Source organism: Macrosteles quadrilineatus, unplaced genomic scaffold, assembly GCF_028750875.1.
Source record: "Macrosteles quadrilineatus isolate MER2022 unplaced genomic scaffold, UCM_ALF_1.0 Scaffold_4__1_contigs__length_99947679, whole genome shotgun sequence".
Taxonomy (NCBI): domain Eukaryota; kingdom Metazoa; phylum Arthropoda; class Insecta; order Hemiptera; family Cicadellidae; genus Macrosteles; species Macrosteles quadrilineatus.
In genome coordinates, this window is record NW_026542597.1 from 80,898,971 (window position 1) to 80,916,117 (window position 17,147).

Sequence of the window (17,147 nt, forward strand, 5' to 3'; positions counted from 1 at the left end):
GCTCTGTCGCTGCATTACAGTCAATATGATCACTAATGTTTGATGCCAAAGTAGTCAAGTGACATTACAAATACATGCCTGTTATTGACAACTCTGTACACGGGAGACCTACTGTTTAACCACTAAACAGAACAATGGTAGAATGTGTGGGTCATATCCATTTCTTGTTTAGTTTGACAATTATAGTGGACTTAATAATAGTATATTAAACTACCAATACTAGTAGTCAATAATAGTGATCTCAGCCTCGTAAATATATCGTGTTCAGTTGTAGAGTGAACGTTAAGGGATGAATGCATTTAAAAAATGAAAAATAGTGATTTAGAATTGTGACTGATGAAAAATCGAGAACTTATTTTAAAGGTATTGTTAAAGTACGTAATATTCTGACTGTAGCATATCCTCGTTATGTGTTTTGAATGATTAACATTTTGTTAAATACGATATTCATAAACTAATGGAAGACCAATGTTTTTCATAATTGTTACAAGATTACCTTATTTTGCAATTTTTTAGAATTGAAAGGTGTCTATACAATAATTTGTCAATTAAAAATGTAGTTGGTTAGAGTCCTTGCAGTGAAAACATTTTTTAGTCATTCAAGTTCTTGCCAAGACAAATATTCATCGATGCTGTAGAAAGGTCTAAGTAACAGTCAGCACTCAAGTTCCTTCTTCAGTTTTCTAGGCTCAAGAGACTTCAAGTGGACGGGAAGGGCGTTAAAGAACTTGGCACGCATGTATGAGGGGTTCTCTTCATAGAGCTTTGTATTGTGAGCAATACAAGAACAATTCAAGCAATAGAAAGGGCTTTCAATTTCTCATACATGATTGAGTTCTTTTGAAAAATTATCACATCATTTTGGAAAAGAAACTTTACCATAAACTTTAAACTAGAATTGAAGATTTTGTTTGTCACAGTAAATAAAAAGAAAAGAAGTTCAATTTCTGTTACTGTATAGGGTGTAAAAACGCATTAATGATGTCCTTGATCACTTTTTAACTTGGCTTGTTTTGTCAAGTGTTTACGTTACGCACATTCTTACATTTCATTTTCAAAACGTAAAAAAATGCATTTGGCATATATAACACAGACATTAAAACAACATTACAATTTACTCTTAGTATTTAAGCTATTGACTTGTCACCTATTTCACCTGTTGTGCAGGAACCATAAGAAGTGTTTTGTCACCAATAAAGAGTGCGACTTAAATCCAGAGACATTAAAAAGCTGTCAAAGGACCAGCTTGACCATTCTCAGTTCATTATGGATTTCGAAGCATCCCCTTAAGTTACTCCAAAAACTGTAATATTTTAGTACTCCTCCTGAATAATTACAAAGTACAAAGTATAGCGAACCTAATTGTAATTTTAAAATAAATCAATGGCTTTCCTTCCACCAAAGTTGTTTGAACATTTTAATGGACTTAAAACGACAGACATTAAAAGAATCCGTCAAAGGACCAACTTAACTATTCTAGGGGTTGTCTTTCGCATTTAAAGTATGACTCAAAGCTACTCTCAAAAATTGTAATATTTCAGTACACCACTTGAATAAGAATTATAGCGACCCTAATTGAAAAGTTGGACGAATAAATCAATGCCTTGTTTCCTTCCACCGAAGTTGTTAAAAGCAGTTGGCAGTTAGTTGGGGAGGAAGCGCTCGGGGAAGATAACCCTCGGCCATTGGTAATGAGTACGAGTCCGTGCTAACTCCTACCTTATCTTGATAATTTGTAGGTCGATACGTCCGGCCTGTCTGCACTGAGAAGTACGACTTGCATTTTGCAATTCAAGATACTACACCGTTGCAGCTTTATGACTCATCGTATCTAAAAGGAAAATATATGTTGCTTTCGATTAAAGTAGATGTTTAATTGTAACATGTGTATTTTTAGTGTCGATTTTGATTTATGTATTTGATATTTTACAGGTTTGTTCCTAATTATGTATTGTTTCCAATCAAAATAGTTAAAGCTTAGCTTTTTGACATTGGATTAGATATTCTTATTTTTAAATAAACATGTAAGTAAAATATACAGTCATCAAATTACTTTGCACGTATTGATCTAATTATACCCTTTTAAATAAAATAAAACATTTATTCGTGACACACAGTTTTCAAAACGGAATTTCATGTTTAAGTATTTCATTACATAATTCCTTTTAAATGGATTAATTTTAAAACTCATTTATAGAATACAAATACAAGAATATATCAGTTTTTTTACAATCAAAAGTTCAAACACTATTCTCAGCTATAATTTTTCTAGAATGTTGTAAAGATTATGTTGTGTTACTTGTAATTTATTGTTTGATTCTTCTACCTTGTTTATTTCCTAATAAAGCATTGTGTATTTTCAGCAATTTTGATCTGCTATTTTTTTTAAAATTTCCACTTGAGATCTAAAGATTGATAATTGATTAACTTTTCATATCCATAGATTTATTGTTGGAATGAAACCCTTATACACTGTGGAATAGAATTACTGTTGAGAACAAAGATTAATAAGTCTAAAGCTCAAGAGCTCTTCCGTATTAATTTCACTTACTTTGTCAGTTTCATAGGTTAATGAGTAAACTTTGCAAATTACTCAAAAGTAAATGTAACTTTGTAGATGGAGGTATGAAAATTTAGTATTTTGGTATAATGATTTATCAAATGTAACAAGAAATAGTTTATGTTCATGAAATAGTCTTCTGTAGGCCTACAAAACATACTTAATGGTTGTTATTGTCTTTTGTGTAAAAATAACCTAAAAAATTTAAAAGACTGAATACTGAAATTGTGTACACGACAAATCATTATTTAAACAACATAATATGATTCCTTTATTTTCTGCAATATTCCTACCATACTCAGCATGATCTGATTTGTTTGTTTCCTGAAGTATTCCCAGGATAATCAGCCTTGTCAGATTTGTTTCATGCAATATTTTCTCAATTTACTCAGTCTTCTGATGAGTTATTTTTCCTGCACGTCACTAAGGAGATTCAAGTGTTCAAATGTGTTTGTTTCCTGCAGTATACCCAAAAGATATTAAATTATAGTAGTGCATGTTTCTTGCATTTAACTATAGATAGCCTACTTAATTATTTTATGTTTGTTTCCTGTAGTTCTCCACAGGACTCAATTATTCCAGTTTAGATTTTCCCGCAATCCTCAAACAAGACTCAATTTTTCTAATGTGTTTTCTGCAGTTCGGGACTCAGTTGCTCAAATGTGCTTTTTCCTTGCAGTACGCCCAAGAGACGCAGCATGAGAAGATCCTGCGAGGTCTGGCCGTCGGAATCGCCCTGACAATGTTCGGCAGACTTGAGGAGGCCGATCCACTCGTCACATCTCTCATGCAAGACAAGGACCCTATCCTGCGCCGCTCGGGAATGTACACACTCGCCATGGCGTACTGCGGCACCGGTAGCAATCAGGCCATCCGGAAATTACTTCACGTTGCGGTAAGTTGTTATGGTTATTCTATTTACCTATGTCTTTCACTATGGATACAACTAGACATTCCATTACCATTAAAAGCTATTGCCGATTATAGAAAAAATTAATGTACAGAAGTTGGTTTGAGCCAACATCAAAGTGTGTTGATAATTTTTTAACCACGGAAAACAGAAATAGCACCTTTAAGCCACGTAAACTACCTAAGTCACTTTTATTATATTATTACAAAGAGATAACATATAGAATGTAGCACCTGTGAGTGGCTAATTTAACTATTTTCATTTTCTTTTGTAATAAATTGGTTACAGCTGGTCCATGTAGATGGGATGTGTATGAATGAATGAATGAATGAATGAATGAATAAAGTGCTTTATTTTAACATAAACATTCCTCTCATGACATGGGGTGTGTAATTCAGTATCCAAAAGTCTGCGGCAGTACTTACTGAATAAGTTTACTTCACTGAACATCCTGTAAAACTTAAAATATTATTATACTAGAAACCTGCATCACTTTGTGACTTCAAAATCTGTGATATATTTGATATAATGGGTAGTTGATAAGGATGAAAACGATTATGTCACATCATATGCCTATTACTTGCATTGCGAGCCCTAATATTTTCATTGCGTGTGCGATCTCTTCGAGGCATCTTAGGAAAATTACAAATACTAATGAAACATACTATGAAAACACAAAATCTAACGCAAGTCATTTTCTTCTTTACATTCTTTACAAATAACATCACAATATTAAACTTGAATTCCTTAAAACATAAATAAAACATACTATGAAGACACAAAATCCTCTCACAACATAATACCTAGTGTAAGTCATTTTCTTCTTTACATTTTATACAAATAACATTACAACATTTTACTTGAATCCACTGACACATTACCAACTACAGATAACCCCTATTTCGTACGGATGTAAACAAAATTTTGTATCAAGGACAACTGTTTTGATGTAAACAAATGTAAACTTAAAAAAGTTCAGATGATTGACAACAGAAATCACCACAAACTATGAAATTTTAAAAGACTATAGGACAAAGGGCTTTCTTGGGATAAACCCGCAAAAGGCACATCTAGAGGATAAGAGCTTTAAATTGATTACCCAATATGCCTATAAAAATACCCCCGCCGCAGCAAACCTGCCGACTAAGTGAATTTCCATTTGTCTGAATTGATTTTCAGTTAAATATATTTTAATAACATTAGGTTTAACCAGTACCTAGGTTTGCTGCTACAAGGAAACTAATAAAGTGTGTTTTTGAGTAAAATATTGATAGCTTAGTACAAAATAAATAAATTTGCCAAGTTTGATCAAAATATATTCATAAACAAGCAAACTACAACATTTGACAATATTCTCCATAAGAATAACATGGGAATTTTAAATTTATTTTTATTTTAGAATGGTGTTTTTGGCCTCTGGGAACGTCAAAATGAAAAAGTAAATCGGTCCCGGGTCTAGGTCTTACCGTGCCACCTACGGTAATAGCTACTTCCCTATAGGGAAATTCGCTAATAAATATTTTGGAATCGATTTGCTGCACACAAAAATCCAACAAGTTCTTTTAATAATATAGAATATTTTGTGCAGTAAAGCATGAATGTAAGATCTTCGTTGTGGAATTACATAGGCCATAGTAATAAAGTGGTAGAAAAAATAATATATTTGCTTACTTTATAATAAAAGATTCTGGTGTCCAAATGAAAGGAGGAAGAAATATAGCAAATGTTTTTGATAAATTTACTTTACCTTGAACTCTTTGTTATCATGGAACTAAAGGGTAAATAGTTCATCAAGAAGGAAGTTAAGCGACTCAAACATAAAACAGTTTAAATACAAAGTCAAAGTGCCTGCTAGCCTTAATGAAGAGTGACACTTTAATCTGGAAGGCGGTGGAAATTGACCCTGTTAGGTTTTGTTGACTGTCATAACACAGTCTTTTGTCGTATTTGGATGGTAATAAATGAACATTTTGTGCTGTGAACTGTAAAGGAAATAGTTTTTTCTCAAGTATGATTTTAAATTCTATATTTAGTGTAAAAGGTTTTGATGAAGTGTGGGTTACTATAAATATTAGGTATAGTCAAGATGTTTCGGAAAAAAGTTTCCATATGTCAGACAGGATTCATTTAATATTTTTATGGTGGTAATTGATCTTATACCTATTCTGATTTCTTGTCACCCATATCTTTTTATATATTGTGTTAAAAATTAATTTTAAATTGGATACTTTCAATGTAGTTTAAACTTTGATAAAAAAAGACGGAACATAATTACATCAACAGATAATATAAATTCAAATGAAATACACCAAATTGCTATACTCCTGTAACCGCACAAATTCTTTTGTTTGTATTTTCTTGGAAATGTATTATGAATATTAGTCTCAGTTTTTGAGGAAAGAGCATTTGGCTTAGGAATACATTGAGAAAGAAGGAAAATATACACAAATAACTTCCTTTATTAAAGAGTTCCAGGCAGTTACAAGGTGACTTCTCTTATAATATTCTTCTTGATAAAAAACCCGTTGTACGAGTGAAGAAATATCAAATTAATTTTTTTGAAACTTCAGTATTCACCCAAAAATTGTGTCAGTTTCTGTAAATTGCTCCGAACTCTTCTTGGGTAAGTTAGTTGTGTATCTATTTCTTCATTCTGAATGTCTGTTGTTCTGAATGTGTGTTGTTGTTTCTTGTCTGTGTCTGTATTATTATCATTTTCAATGTTTCATACTGCAATAGAGTATGTCCATCGTGATTTTTGCCTAACATATGTTTTTCCCATACAGGTGTCTGACGTCAATGACGATGTACGAAGGGCTGCCGTCACAGGTCTCGGATTTCTTCTGTTCAGGTAGGACAACTTTGAGTTTGCTGTAGACATAAAAATATCTCTTAGATCACTTGCATTTTTCATTGTCGGCAGAAGTTGAACAATATGTTAAAGTATTATGTTTTGTGGTTGTGCAATTGAAGAAAATATGGATGGAATAATACTCAGTTGACAGTTTTGTCTTTTTTGTTTTGAAAGTGTTTTTCTTGTTTTAAGTACAAAAAGCTTAACCATTGATGGCTTTTATGTGGTAGCGAGGTTCAGTGGTTGAAAACCCTTAAGCTGTAGGATAAAAAGAATAGGTAAAGAATTATAATTTATTTTGTGTTTAAAAAATCGCTCTACTAAAATCATTGGTTAATTTTGTGGAATTGAGGTTACAATTTTATTAGAACTAAATTTAAATTTTTGTTCATTGACTTTGCCTACCTTAAACTACACTATGTTTCGAGAGGCAAGGAAACTCCTCCTGTTTTCAAGTGACTAACTTCAAGAGACTAACTGAAAACAGGAGGAATTTCCTTTCATGCCAAAACATTAGATTTAATACTTAACGAGGAAAAATTCCATGAACTAAAATTTAAATAGCAATCCTTTACAATTATGAACTTAAAAACCTCAGTAGAACACTCTATATTATAAATTTTTTCTTGAGAGTATAGCATTTGTTACTAAATGTATTTTTGAATCAAAATCCAACAAGTAGTTAGACTGCATTGGTTGCGACAACTAACCTAATATGTGCTATAGAATTAAAGGTATTTGACATTAATAGGCGTAGTTGGGTCTATTTTAATCCATCCGTATGAATTATTGATGAATATCCAGTTGTAAATGGAACTGTGAGCCATTTATTCTCCGCTATTGATTGACTGTACATTATTAATGGACCAGTTACTCTCCAGTATTTCAGTCACGCCATATTTCACGGGAATTCATTTTTATTTTGAATTTTGTGTATTCGGTTGGACTATGTATTATTAAACATTTTTTATAATTACTTTAGTAAGATGATTTGTACGTTATGTAGAAACTACTTGAAATAACACAACTACAAGTATCATTTTATGTGTATGTGTATGTAATTATGTGTTATGTTAATAAGTAAAACTGACAAGATTTGATTCATTGTAAGAGATTTTACTAGGTCAAAAGTGAACAGTATACAACAACTATGCGACAATGATATAAAATTTAACAGTCTGTAAACACATTATTTGAAAATATAAGTAAACAGTAAATGTTTTGTAAGTACCCTAATTTGCTCTTAAAACATTAAAGCATCACACATTAAAATAAATATCATCTATAGCATTTCTTTAAAAAATCTACTATAGTGTAAATATATAGTGTAGTGTTTGAAAATATCTCATATCTCATCCTTATACCGTAAATCATACAATAATTCATCGTTCACTCAAGTATAAAAAATTAACTTTTTTAAAATAAAAATGTTTTGTTTGGCGACTATCAGAAAATTAGTTCTCAAATGAAACGATGTCACATAGAGTTTGTTGGAATGCACTTTTCTTAAGGAGGTTTTCCAACATTTTTCCAATAAAGCAGTTAAGAGGTTGGTTTGTACACCAGCTGGTGGGACTTAGCTTCGATTGAGTCTGAACTGGCGAGATAGCTGCGATTGTCGCTGGATTAGCACTTCCCCCCTCTCCTTTCCTCCCGTCTACAATCTCCAAGTGGTCCCAGGAGTAGGTCCGTTGTAACCTTATCAATAACACCATCCTCTAAACCTATCTCCACCACTCCAACAAACCTACTGCTCACAATTTGATTTTAAAAGACTTGTAAAGAAACGTTTTCAATTTTTGGGTCTTGTAGAAAGCACTGGGAATTAAGATGAATCTGAATTTAACATTTAGTGATGTTAAAATGTTTTAATATTTTGTAAACCCTTATAAAACATACACATTTATTTTATAAAACTATGTTTCCCCATTTTTGTTCTGTTTTGGATAGAAAAAGTTATATTTGATTTAAAATTTGGAGATGTTAAATCTATTAAATATTTTATAAACCCAAAGTATAAACGCCCATAAAGCCCACAATTTTATTTTAAGACTTGTACATAAGCTATGTTTGTCAATGTGTGGATGACACTAGGTAAAAAATTGATTTTAATGTAAGTAATAATTTTTCAACAGTTAATCAATGATATTAGTTTAAAATTAAAATTTAAAATTTGGGGTGGTTAAATTTGTCTAATATTTTGTAAACATTAGTAGATGAACTAAACATTTAGCATAACCCTTTAATATACTTAACAAATTATCATGGCGCTTGGGCCATGATCAGGGTTAGTTAATGATCAAATTTTAGGGAATGTAAATAATAATTAATTTAATTTAATAAATACTATTAATACACATTTCATAAACAATACAGTATCAACTAAATGAGAAAAACAATTGATCAAAAACATATTTTATATCCAAATGAACTTCTTTTAGATTAAAACATAGGTTGTATCAATTACAAACACAACACAATTTACATCAAAATTGTATTTGAAATCATGCTTTTACAAGTACTGCACTCACTTTGAAATAGATTACTAACTGGACAAAATCGTTAAATCAAATCAAATAAAGATATTCTGCATTGTTTATTAATACATGAGTAATATCTTCTGTATCCAATAGTCAATGGTAATATCTTTCTGTCAAGCACACTTTAATTTTTAATTTCAACATTCTATATGAAATTATGCTTTAAATTGCTGGGTGTTCAAATGTACTGTATTATTGAAATACTCCACTTCAATAACAACGGCTAAATCTGTATATTTAAATTGAATGAATATATTAGCATATGCATTTGTAATTGATATATGAATATCTTAGCCAAAATTGATTTTAATATTAAAACTCTATTTGAAATAATGCTTTCATTGTGTTATTTTTATTGATTTTGTTTAATTTCTACACTTGTTTAAAACAAATTACTGAATTATAATATTCTTGAATTGCAATAGAATAAATCTATTCTCTGTATATGTCATGTAGATGTATCAAGAAAAAAATTATCTAGGTAGCATATGGAAAGGGATTAAACATAAAAAATCTATTATTTATAAATCAATTTAACATATATTTTATGTTCAAGAAAAGAATACACCTCAGAACTCTATCAAATAGAGAACTTTTTCAGGTTGTAAAACATATTGAAAAAGTAAATGTGTATTTTATATTTGCAAACTTCCATATTCCTGTTTAAAACTACGAATGTAGAAACGCTATGGACAAAGCTCTACAATTAAATTTTGTTAGTTTTAAATAATAACCCGAATGGATTTCCATGTCGCTCTGTCACTATATGAATATGACCAACACGAGAAATGTACTTTGGTGGGAGTTAAGCTTTTGTATTGACATTTTAATTAAAGCTTCACTCGTTTGAAAAGCTTGCATAAATAAGAAAATTCTTTTAAAATACTTTATCTTTATTTGGATATAGTTTAGGCCCTCTCACACACTGTTTTATAGAAAACACAACTGAAAAGTTTTCTTAGTTTATGTGCTCTTATTTGCTCCTACCTAAAAATCATTTAAAAATTGTCCAATAAAAACCGTCATATTATATAAATATAGGATTTTAAAGATTTTAGTGAAATAAATCATAAGACAGATTTTGGAGATGAGCGTAATTAAATATTTTTGTAAATTGTAGAAAGGTACTGTACATATTAGGGCGAATTGAAACAGAATTTGTCTCAAACCTTGCTGTTATTATAATTTAAATTCTCAAGACTTAATACATATCAACACAAGAAATATCATATATATTTGGTGCCAACTTACTTTCACAGTAGTTTTATGTTATTGAACAAAATTAAATAGTGAGAATAGTTGAAAAATGTTTAGAAATGTTTTCTTTACACATTTATTTGGGAAAACGATTTTCACCATATTGTTTATATTCAAAGAAAAATGTATATTGCTGATTCTAGTTATTCAACCATAAACTAGTACTATAAGGTGTCTTTAATATAAAGAAGTAAACTGTAAATTTATGAATGGGGTTATTAATGGGTTGGGGTATTAATGGGGGTACTACTATAATCAAATGTTTTAACTTGAACTGTGAGCTGGGTCTTGTAGTCCTAAAACAGGATGGATTCTATTAAAAGCATTTTAATAATCCTTATTACTCTTTAATTAGAATACTACATCAGTCATTAAGAACTGAAATTTACTATGTGAAATATCAGTTTCTGTAGCAAAGCTTTTGACATTGTGGGTGTAATGCGTGCTCGACAATACCGTAGCAAGACCCCTAATCTCACCGCAGCGCTTGGTGAATTGTAGCGGCTGCGGACATGTTCACACAATAGTCGCTGGAAACAAAGCATTGCTTTCAATACCCGCTCTAATGAAATTGACACTCAAACTCCTAAATGTTCTGTGTAATTTGTAATCACCCCTTTGAAATTATCAGCTTACACGTTGTCCATTCACAATTTTGGAAACAATTTGGACCATTCAAGATAAACAATAGTTTACATTTACTTGAAATAGAATATAGTCATAAAATCTTGCTTTAGGCATAAGCTTTTTAACGATTCAAGGAAAAAACTGGTTCTTTTGAAATTTATCTCTTTTTAGTGAACTCTGAGCAAGTACCCTATTTTTATTGGACTAATAAATCCTCTACGGCAAAATGGAATTTGACTGTCTGTAACAGTTTATGAATACCAATGATTAATTATTCTAATTTATAACATCGAAATCAATTAAAATCAATTGTTTAAATAACTTGAAACAATAAACAATAGTTAGGCAGTTTAAAATATTATATCTAGGTTAAAAAAAAGTAAGCTACTCATACGCAAAGGGCTGAATTCTGGAAAAAATAAATACAATTTCCAAATAATACCGAACATTCAAATTTATTTGATTTGATTGATATGATATGGTTGGTTTGTTTGCTTCAAACTCTAATACTATTAGAGGAATATGTTTATTGGACAGATATTATTTTCTATCTTCTTTCTATTTTTCTATGGTAACTTTTATTTTCTTATAGAAATACAACTAAAATGACAGGAAAAACTGTAATTAAAACAAAAATACTATGAACTATAATACATATTCATAGTCTAAAACTTCCTTGGTGTTCTTAGAACAGAATTAAAATTTCATAGTTTTACCAACCAATGTAAATCGATGCTGCTGCTCCTTTATTTTCCAAGAATAGCGTTGAATAAGAATCACTATTGTATTGAACAAGAAACTTTAAATATAATTTGATTGTTGGAGCAGTTTCAAGATCGAGACATTTTGCAAGACCAGCGAAAATAAATTGTTATTTGTTGAGAGGGCGGACGGGATATCGGCTGGTTTATGTTGTCAGCTAGGCTTGAACAGTTGATCTTTCTATTTATTGTTCCAGTTGATTTATGTGCTATCCTAATTTTACTTGCAATTTTTGCGAAATATTGTGTAATTCATTATTGTTAAATCAATAGAAGTTATTCTAGTATGAAACAACTTTTAAAAATAAAGGCACTTGTAGTTCTAATACATAAAATCTACCTTATCACAATTAGGTGCCTCTTTCTCTTTGACTATCTTCCCTTGTGAAACCCACCAAACCAATTGTAGTGAAATTTACAAGGTAATATACAAGGGAGTGTCATAGGCTCTTTGATGTTTTGAAATATTTTCTTTATCAATGTCCACGCCAGTATATTTTTACCTTCCCCAAGCCTTCTTTGAAGTTTTGAAGTGGAGTTTTTGAATGCAGATTGTGTCTAAAGTTATGTAAGGAACAATGAACAACCGAAAATAGATTTCATTTAAAAACAATCAGATTTAATATAGCAATTGAAAATATAATATTACAATATTAACTCTACATCTGATATAGTATACCAACAAAACTACTTTAATCAAGCAGCTTAACCTTTAAACAATAACGGGACGGCTCATTATAGAATCCAAGAATATAAAGTAAAGAAAGAATTGAAACTTTTGCAAGAAAATATAAAAGTTTAATAGTCGATCCCTTCTTTGTTTGAGTTCGGATCATTAATGTCTTTTAAAAGTTTGACACTGTTAAAAGTACCAGATCAAAAACTAAGAATTTAAGCATTTAAGAACTTTTCCGCAGTCAGTATTTTTTCGTAAATTAGTAACTTGATAGTGAGTTTGCAAATTATTATTTGTTGGTTTCTCAAAAGAAAACACATTAGTAAGTAAAGTAACATACCTTGCCGGTTAACATCACATATTATTTGATCTTTGCATATGTGTCCTTTATAAAAAGTTATAGATTACTTTGTAAGTTACATAAAAAATAAACATTGTGGTAAAAAATCAGTAGAATTGATAGTAGTAGCTAATTAAGATAATTTAGTACCTTTAAGATAGTTGACAAATTTAGTTCCATAAATTTTAACTACAAACAAACAATTAGTTGTTGACTTAAATAAAATAATAAAAAATAATACTCTTCTACTATTAAAACATACTTAATTGTAGTATGAAAAAATTCCATTAATGAATTTCATGGGATCAAAAGATTTTAAAATTGTACAGTATTAAGGTATTCATTATCTGTGTATTTCACAAAATATACTCACCCGCCAGTTAAAAAATTGTTTTCAATAGTTAAAAATAAACCCAACACAAATTTATCAGAAACATATCTACTCAGTTTGACATTCACTGCAAAAGCGCTTTAAGACCATTAATCCCTGCTATGCATATTCATTAATACAGTGTCACCTTCTGCATATATTTTCTCTTTTTGACGAAACACTTTAAAGATTTTTTAAATCGGTAATTTATTCTTTTTCAAAGTTTCCTCTGATGGTTTAGTAAAATAATTATAAAGTGGGAAAAATAGAATTATTGGTTGTGTATATTTTAAGGTAATTCAGAAAATATTTAGAATAAATAATTAACTACTAAAAGGAGTAGCGGAAATCAGAAGAATGCTATGAATAAATCAATACTTAATATCTCGTAGAGAAGCTGGAAATCAAAAGAATACTTTGAATAAATAAATAATAACTACCAAATATAGAACCATTTTGCACCTTAATCCCCTCTTTCAGCGAAGATTTTGGTAAGCTTGATTTCTGAGAATTTTCCCACCCAACCAACACATAGGTCCTCCAATTATATCTGATATCACTCATAACATCACACCCACAGATTTTTTCTTTATTAGTTAAACCAACATAAGACCTTGAAGCTGTTTTCGTTTGATATGCGTCAAGTAAATAAATAGTGTGGCAGGTTTAAATTAAAATATTTAAGTTTATAACAACAGGGAAGTTTTATAGTTTTGTGAGAACTAGATTATTGATATCCTCATTCCCAAAGACTTTATATTCAATCCATATGTTTTTAGTTAAAACAAATAATAGCCTAATTGTTTATCCATACCATAAAGAATTGATGGTGCAAATTGTTTACCGTGTTAAATGTTATGGTTGAAAGGCAATCTGCGAAATTGAAGCACAGCTTAAGTTTGAGTCTTACCATCCTCCCATAAAAATCTCAGAAAAAGACATTAGACTGAAAATATTCTCTTCAATGTCAGCATTTTTATTTATTTGAGTTAAAATTTATAACTTAGAATAAAATTTAGGTCTGATTTTAGAATTCATTTTAAAACAGGTTACAATATCCTGGTCTAAAGATTAGCCTTTTTAAGCCTTTACAAGAAATTATTTTAGGATTAAATAACATTTTGTTGCCGATATTTCCATAGATAAAAGGAGATATTTCCTAGAATAAAAATATACATAATCAAGGAATTTGGAAAAATAAATTATAACTAATGATATTATTAAAATTTTTAATTTCAAAACAATGTGACCAACTATTATGTGCCTAATTAAACTAAGAATATCATATGGTTTTAATTTTAACTTCTTAATTTTTACCAATACAATACAATATTTAAATGGAAGAAGATTCATTAAATAAAGACTACCATAATTTAAAATCATATTTTGTGGAAGGCTGACAATAAAAAAAACTTATTCAGTTTTAAAATTTAATAATGAAAGACTTAAGAGAAAAACACTTTGCTTGCTTGAGCTTTGAAACTAAAAACTTTGCACTGAAGTGACATGTAAGTCACAAATGGTTGCCAGTAAGCCCTAGCTCTAGCATGCTAGTTGAAGATTAAGCAGAGTGTGCCTAAGAATAGCACTGTACACATCAGCTTCATATGAAGAAACTTGTGTATACATTTAACCACTATTGTCTAAATTATGTTTTAGCATTGATAGGTATCCAACAGTAATTCTGCTATAAATATAGCGTTAAAGGTTTGTTAGTAAAATGTAACTTCTGCTAGTACAAAATCTGTTGGTGAATTCATAAGAAAACAGTAAAATACACAGTGAAACAGGTTGTAGGTGTATCAATGAAAGTTAGTGTAATAGTTTATTCCCTGTATGGTAAATGGGGAAAAATCAAAAGTTTAAAGTTTTCTATAGACAAGATTTCTTACTCCAGTCTGAATTGAAATGTTCATCTGATTTGAAATGTTTTGCAGTTTAATCAACAAGGCGAGGGGTAGTGTGCGTAAATATACTCAGTTTAAACAATAGTATAGGCATATTTTTAATTCATAAAAAATATTTTAAATGAATACCTATATATTTTTTTAAATTTATGAATATTGGAAATCATAACAATTAAATTGTCAATACAAATGCATAATAATCGAGACAGTAACAGGAGACTTATTGTTTATCGGTTAGCTAAGTTTGACTTCGGCAAGTCAAGATTACAATTCACCAGATGGCATTAAATATGCAAAACGCATCTCGGAGCTGTTTCCGAATATATTTGAATAACATCTGAGTTTGAAGCTGCTCATTTTAACAGCTCTACCATTATCTCCCAATATTCAAGCACGTTTTAAAACAAAAGGTCTATTTAGCTTTTTGAATTCAGTGCTTAAAATATTATAGGTTTTTATTTTCTTGAGTATTTAAGCACATCATGGTTTTCCAATAAATCCACAAAGGTTATCTTACAAATGACTCTTATGGAAATTTTGAATTTTTGAGCTCCCATCAATTATATACAGTTGTGTTATTATTGTCTCTAGAAAATTAAACACTTTAAAAGAAACTTGTGAAAATTTTAAATGTTAGTATATGCCAGGGGTTTGCTAGCGACATACCAAAAACCCTTCTTATTTTATGTCAAGTTTGAAAAAAACAAACAGCATTTTGTTTCTAACCTCAAGTTCTGTCTAATTAATAATGGTTCATGCAAGTCTTTGTATTTTACTGGATTGTTTTAATTAATACTAACTATATCTATATTTAAAACAATTGACATGCTTTAACCTATTATAGTGATAGTTTTGCATTTAGACATTCTAATGAAAAATATTGTTATTAATGCCTATACATTATTTTCTACATTAATATTGTTATCTGAACTAAAACTAGAGCTTAAACTATACAACACTTTTTAATCATTCAAAAGTATAAGGACAGGTCTATTTGGTATTCTTTCAGTAATTGCTAAAAATATCAATTTTACATTAAATTTTTTTTTAAGGTATAAATTTGAAGTAGTTATTTCCAGCATTGACAGACTTTTTTTGAACTCCTGCGATTTATGTTTTTTAATCATTAAACTATTTTTATTGGGTGTATTGTGGTTGTAAATAAGTTCATTTAGGCTATTGAATTATTGAATTTTAGTTTTTTACAAACATTATACAGTCCAGCACACATAAGCCATAAACAGTGAGGATTTTTATTGGTTTAAAATATTCTTTTGCCGCTTTATCGTCTAGTTTATTTTCAATCTAGTTATGATGGCTTGCTTCTGTTTTTTTTATTAATTTGTCTAGATTCTTTTGATGAGATTAGTATTATTTTAGGTTTTTCAGATACATAAATATTCCCTCTTAAGATTACTGATGAAAGAAATGTAAAATGACGGTGTTTTGTCTGAAAGTGGACGCAACAGTTGTTACTCTGGTATGCAAAATCAATCCGGCGGTGGATGAAGGTAAACGGAGTAACGGCCTGGAAGTAACACGAGTCTTGAGTTTTAATCATCCGCTGGGAGCGAGTTTCAGCTGTTCAGCTGTGCAGGAAGTGACGGCTTCTATATTTGTGTATGCAGCCTCGCTGTTCCAACGCATCTGTGCAGGCTGTATATTTAATCTTTTGAACCTGAATGCATTGTTGACAAGGGATTTTCAGTGTTGCTTTTTCAATTCTTAATTGATCTTTTATAGGATATACTCGGTTTACAGCTCAGAAATATTTTTTGGTGTAGTGCCAAGTATTTGAATAATATTCAATATTCAATTACTTCTAAATTTACCACGGCACTGACACATAAGGTTGAAAAGCTTAGCAAAGGAATGGTTTTGGAAGTGAAGGGCAAATTAGAGTTTATATTGAAAATAGCCTATTGATGAATTTAAAATGAGTTACAGTATATTATAGCTTTTTTACAAACTTTTTATTGTCCGCTGATTCTCAGACTTGTTGATTAAAGACAGCTAGGTTAAGTTTGAAACCATCAAAAAGCCATTGACTTCTCTCAGGATTAAATTAATCAGGAACTTTTTACAAAGGTAAAACATTTTACCCACTCAACTACCCTCACCAAATTCAGAAAATGATGAATTAATTATCAAGTCGATTTGAGTAGTTGATAATTTAGGAACATCTAGTATATAAGTATCAGAAGATAAAAAAAAATTTTCAAAGGACACTTTAAAAAGATGGGAAGGAAAAAAATGCAAGTAGAAAAAGCTATAGAAAGGAGACCTTAGATATTGTGAGGTGAATTTTGACTGTGACCAACTACTCTGGCAGGCATTGAATACCT

The 17,147-nt window shown here is 30.1% G+C and overlaps 1 protein-coding gene across 1 annotated transcript in view; it reads left to right on the forward strand.

Moving 5' to 3' along the window:
• LOC128991696 (26S proteasome non-ATPase regulatory subunit 1-like) overlaps window positions 1–17,147 on the forward strand; it is a 218,485-nt gene that overhangs the window by 38,286 nt on the left and 163,052 nt on the right. The window contains exons 11-12 of the mRNA XM_054414794.1: window positions 3,240–3,455; window positions 6,257–6,321. Coding sequence (XP_054270769.1) covers window positions 3,240–3,455; window positions 6,257–6,321 — 281 coding nt within the window. The remainder of the gene's footprint in view (window positions 1–3,239; window positions 3,456–6,256; window positions 6,322–17,147) is intronic.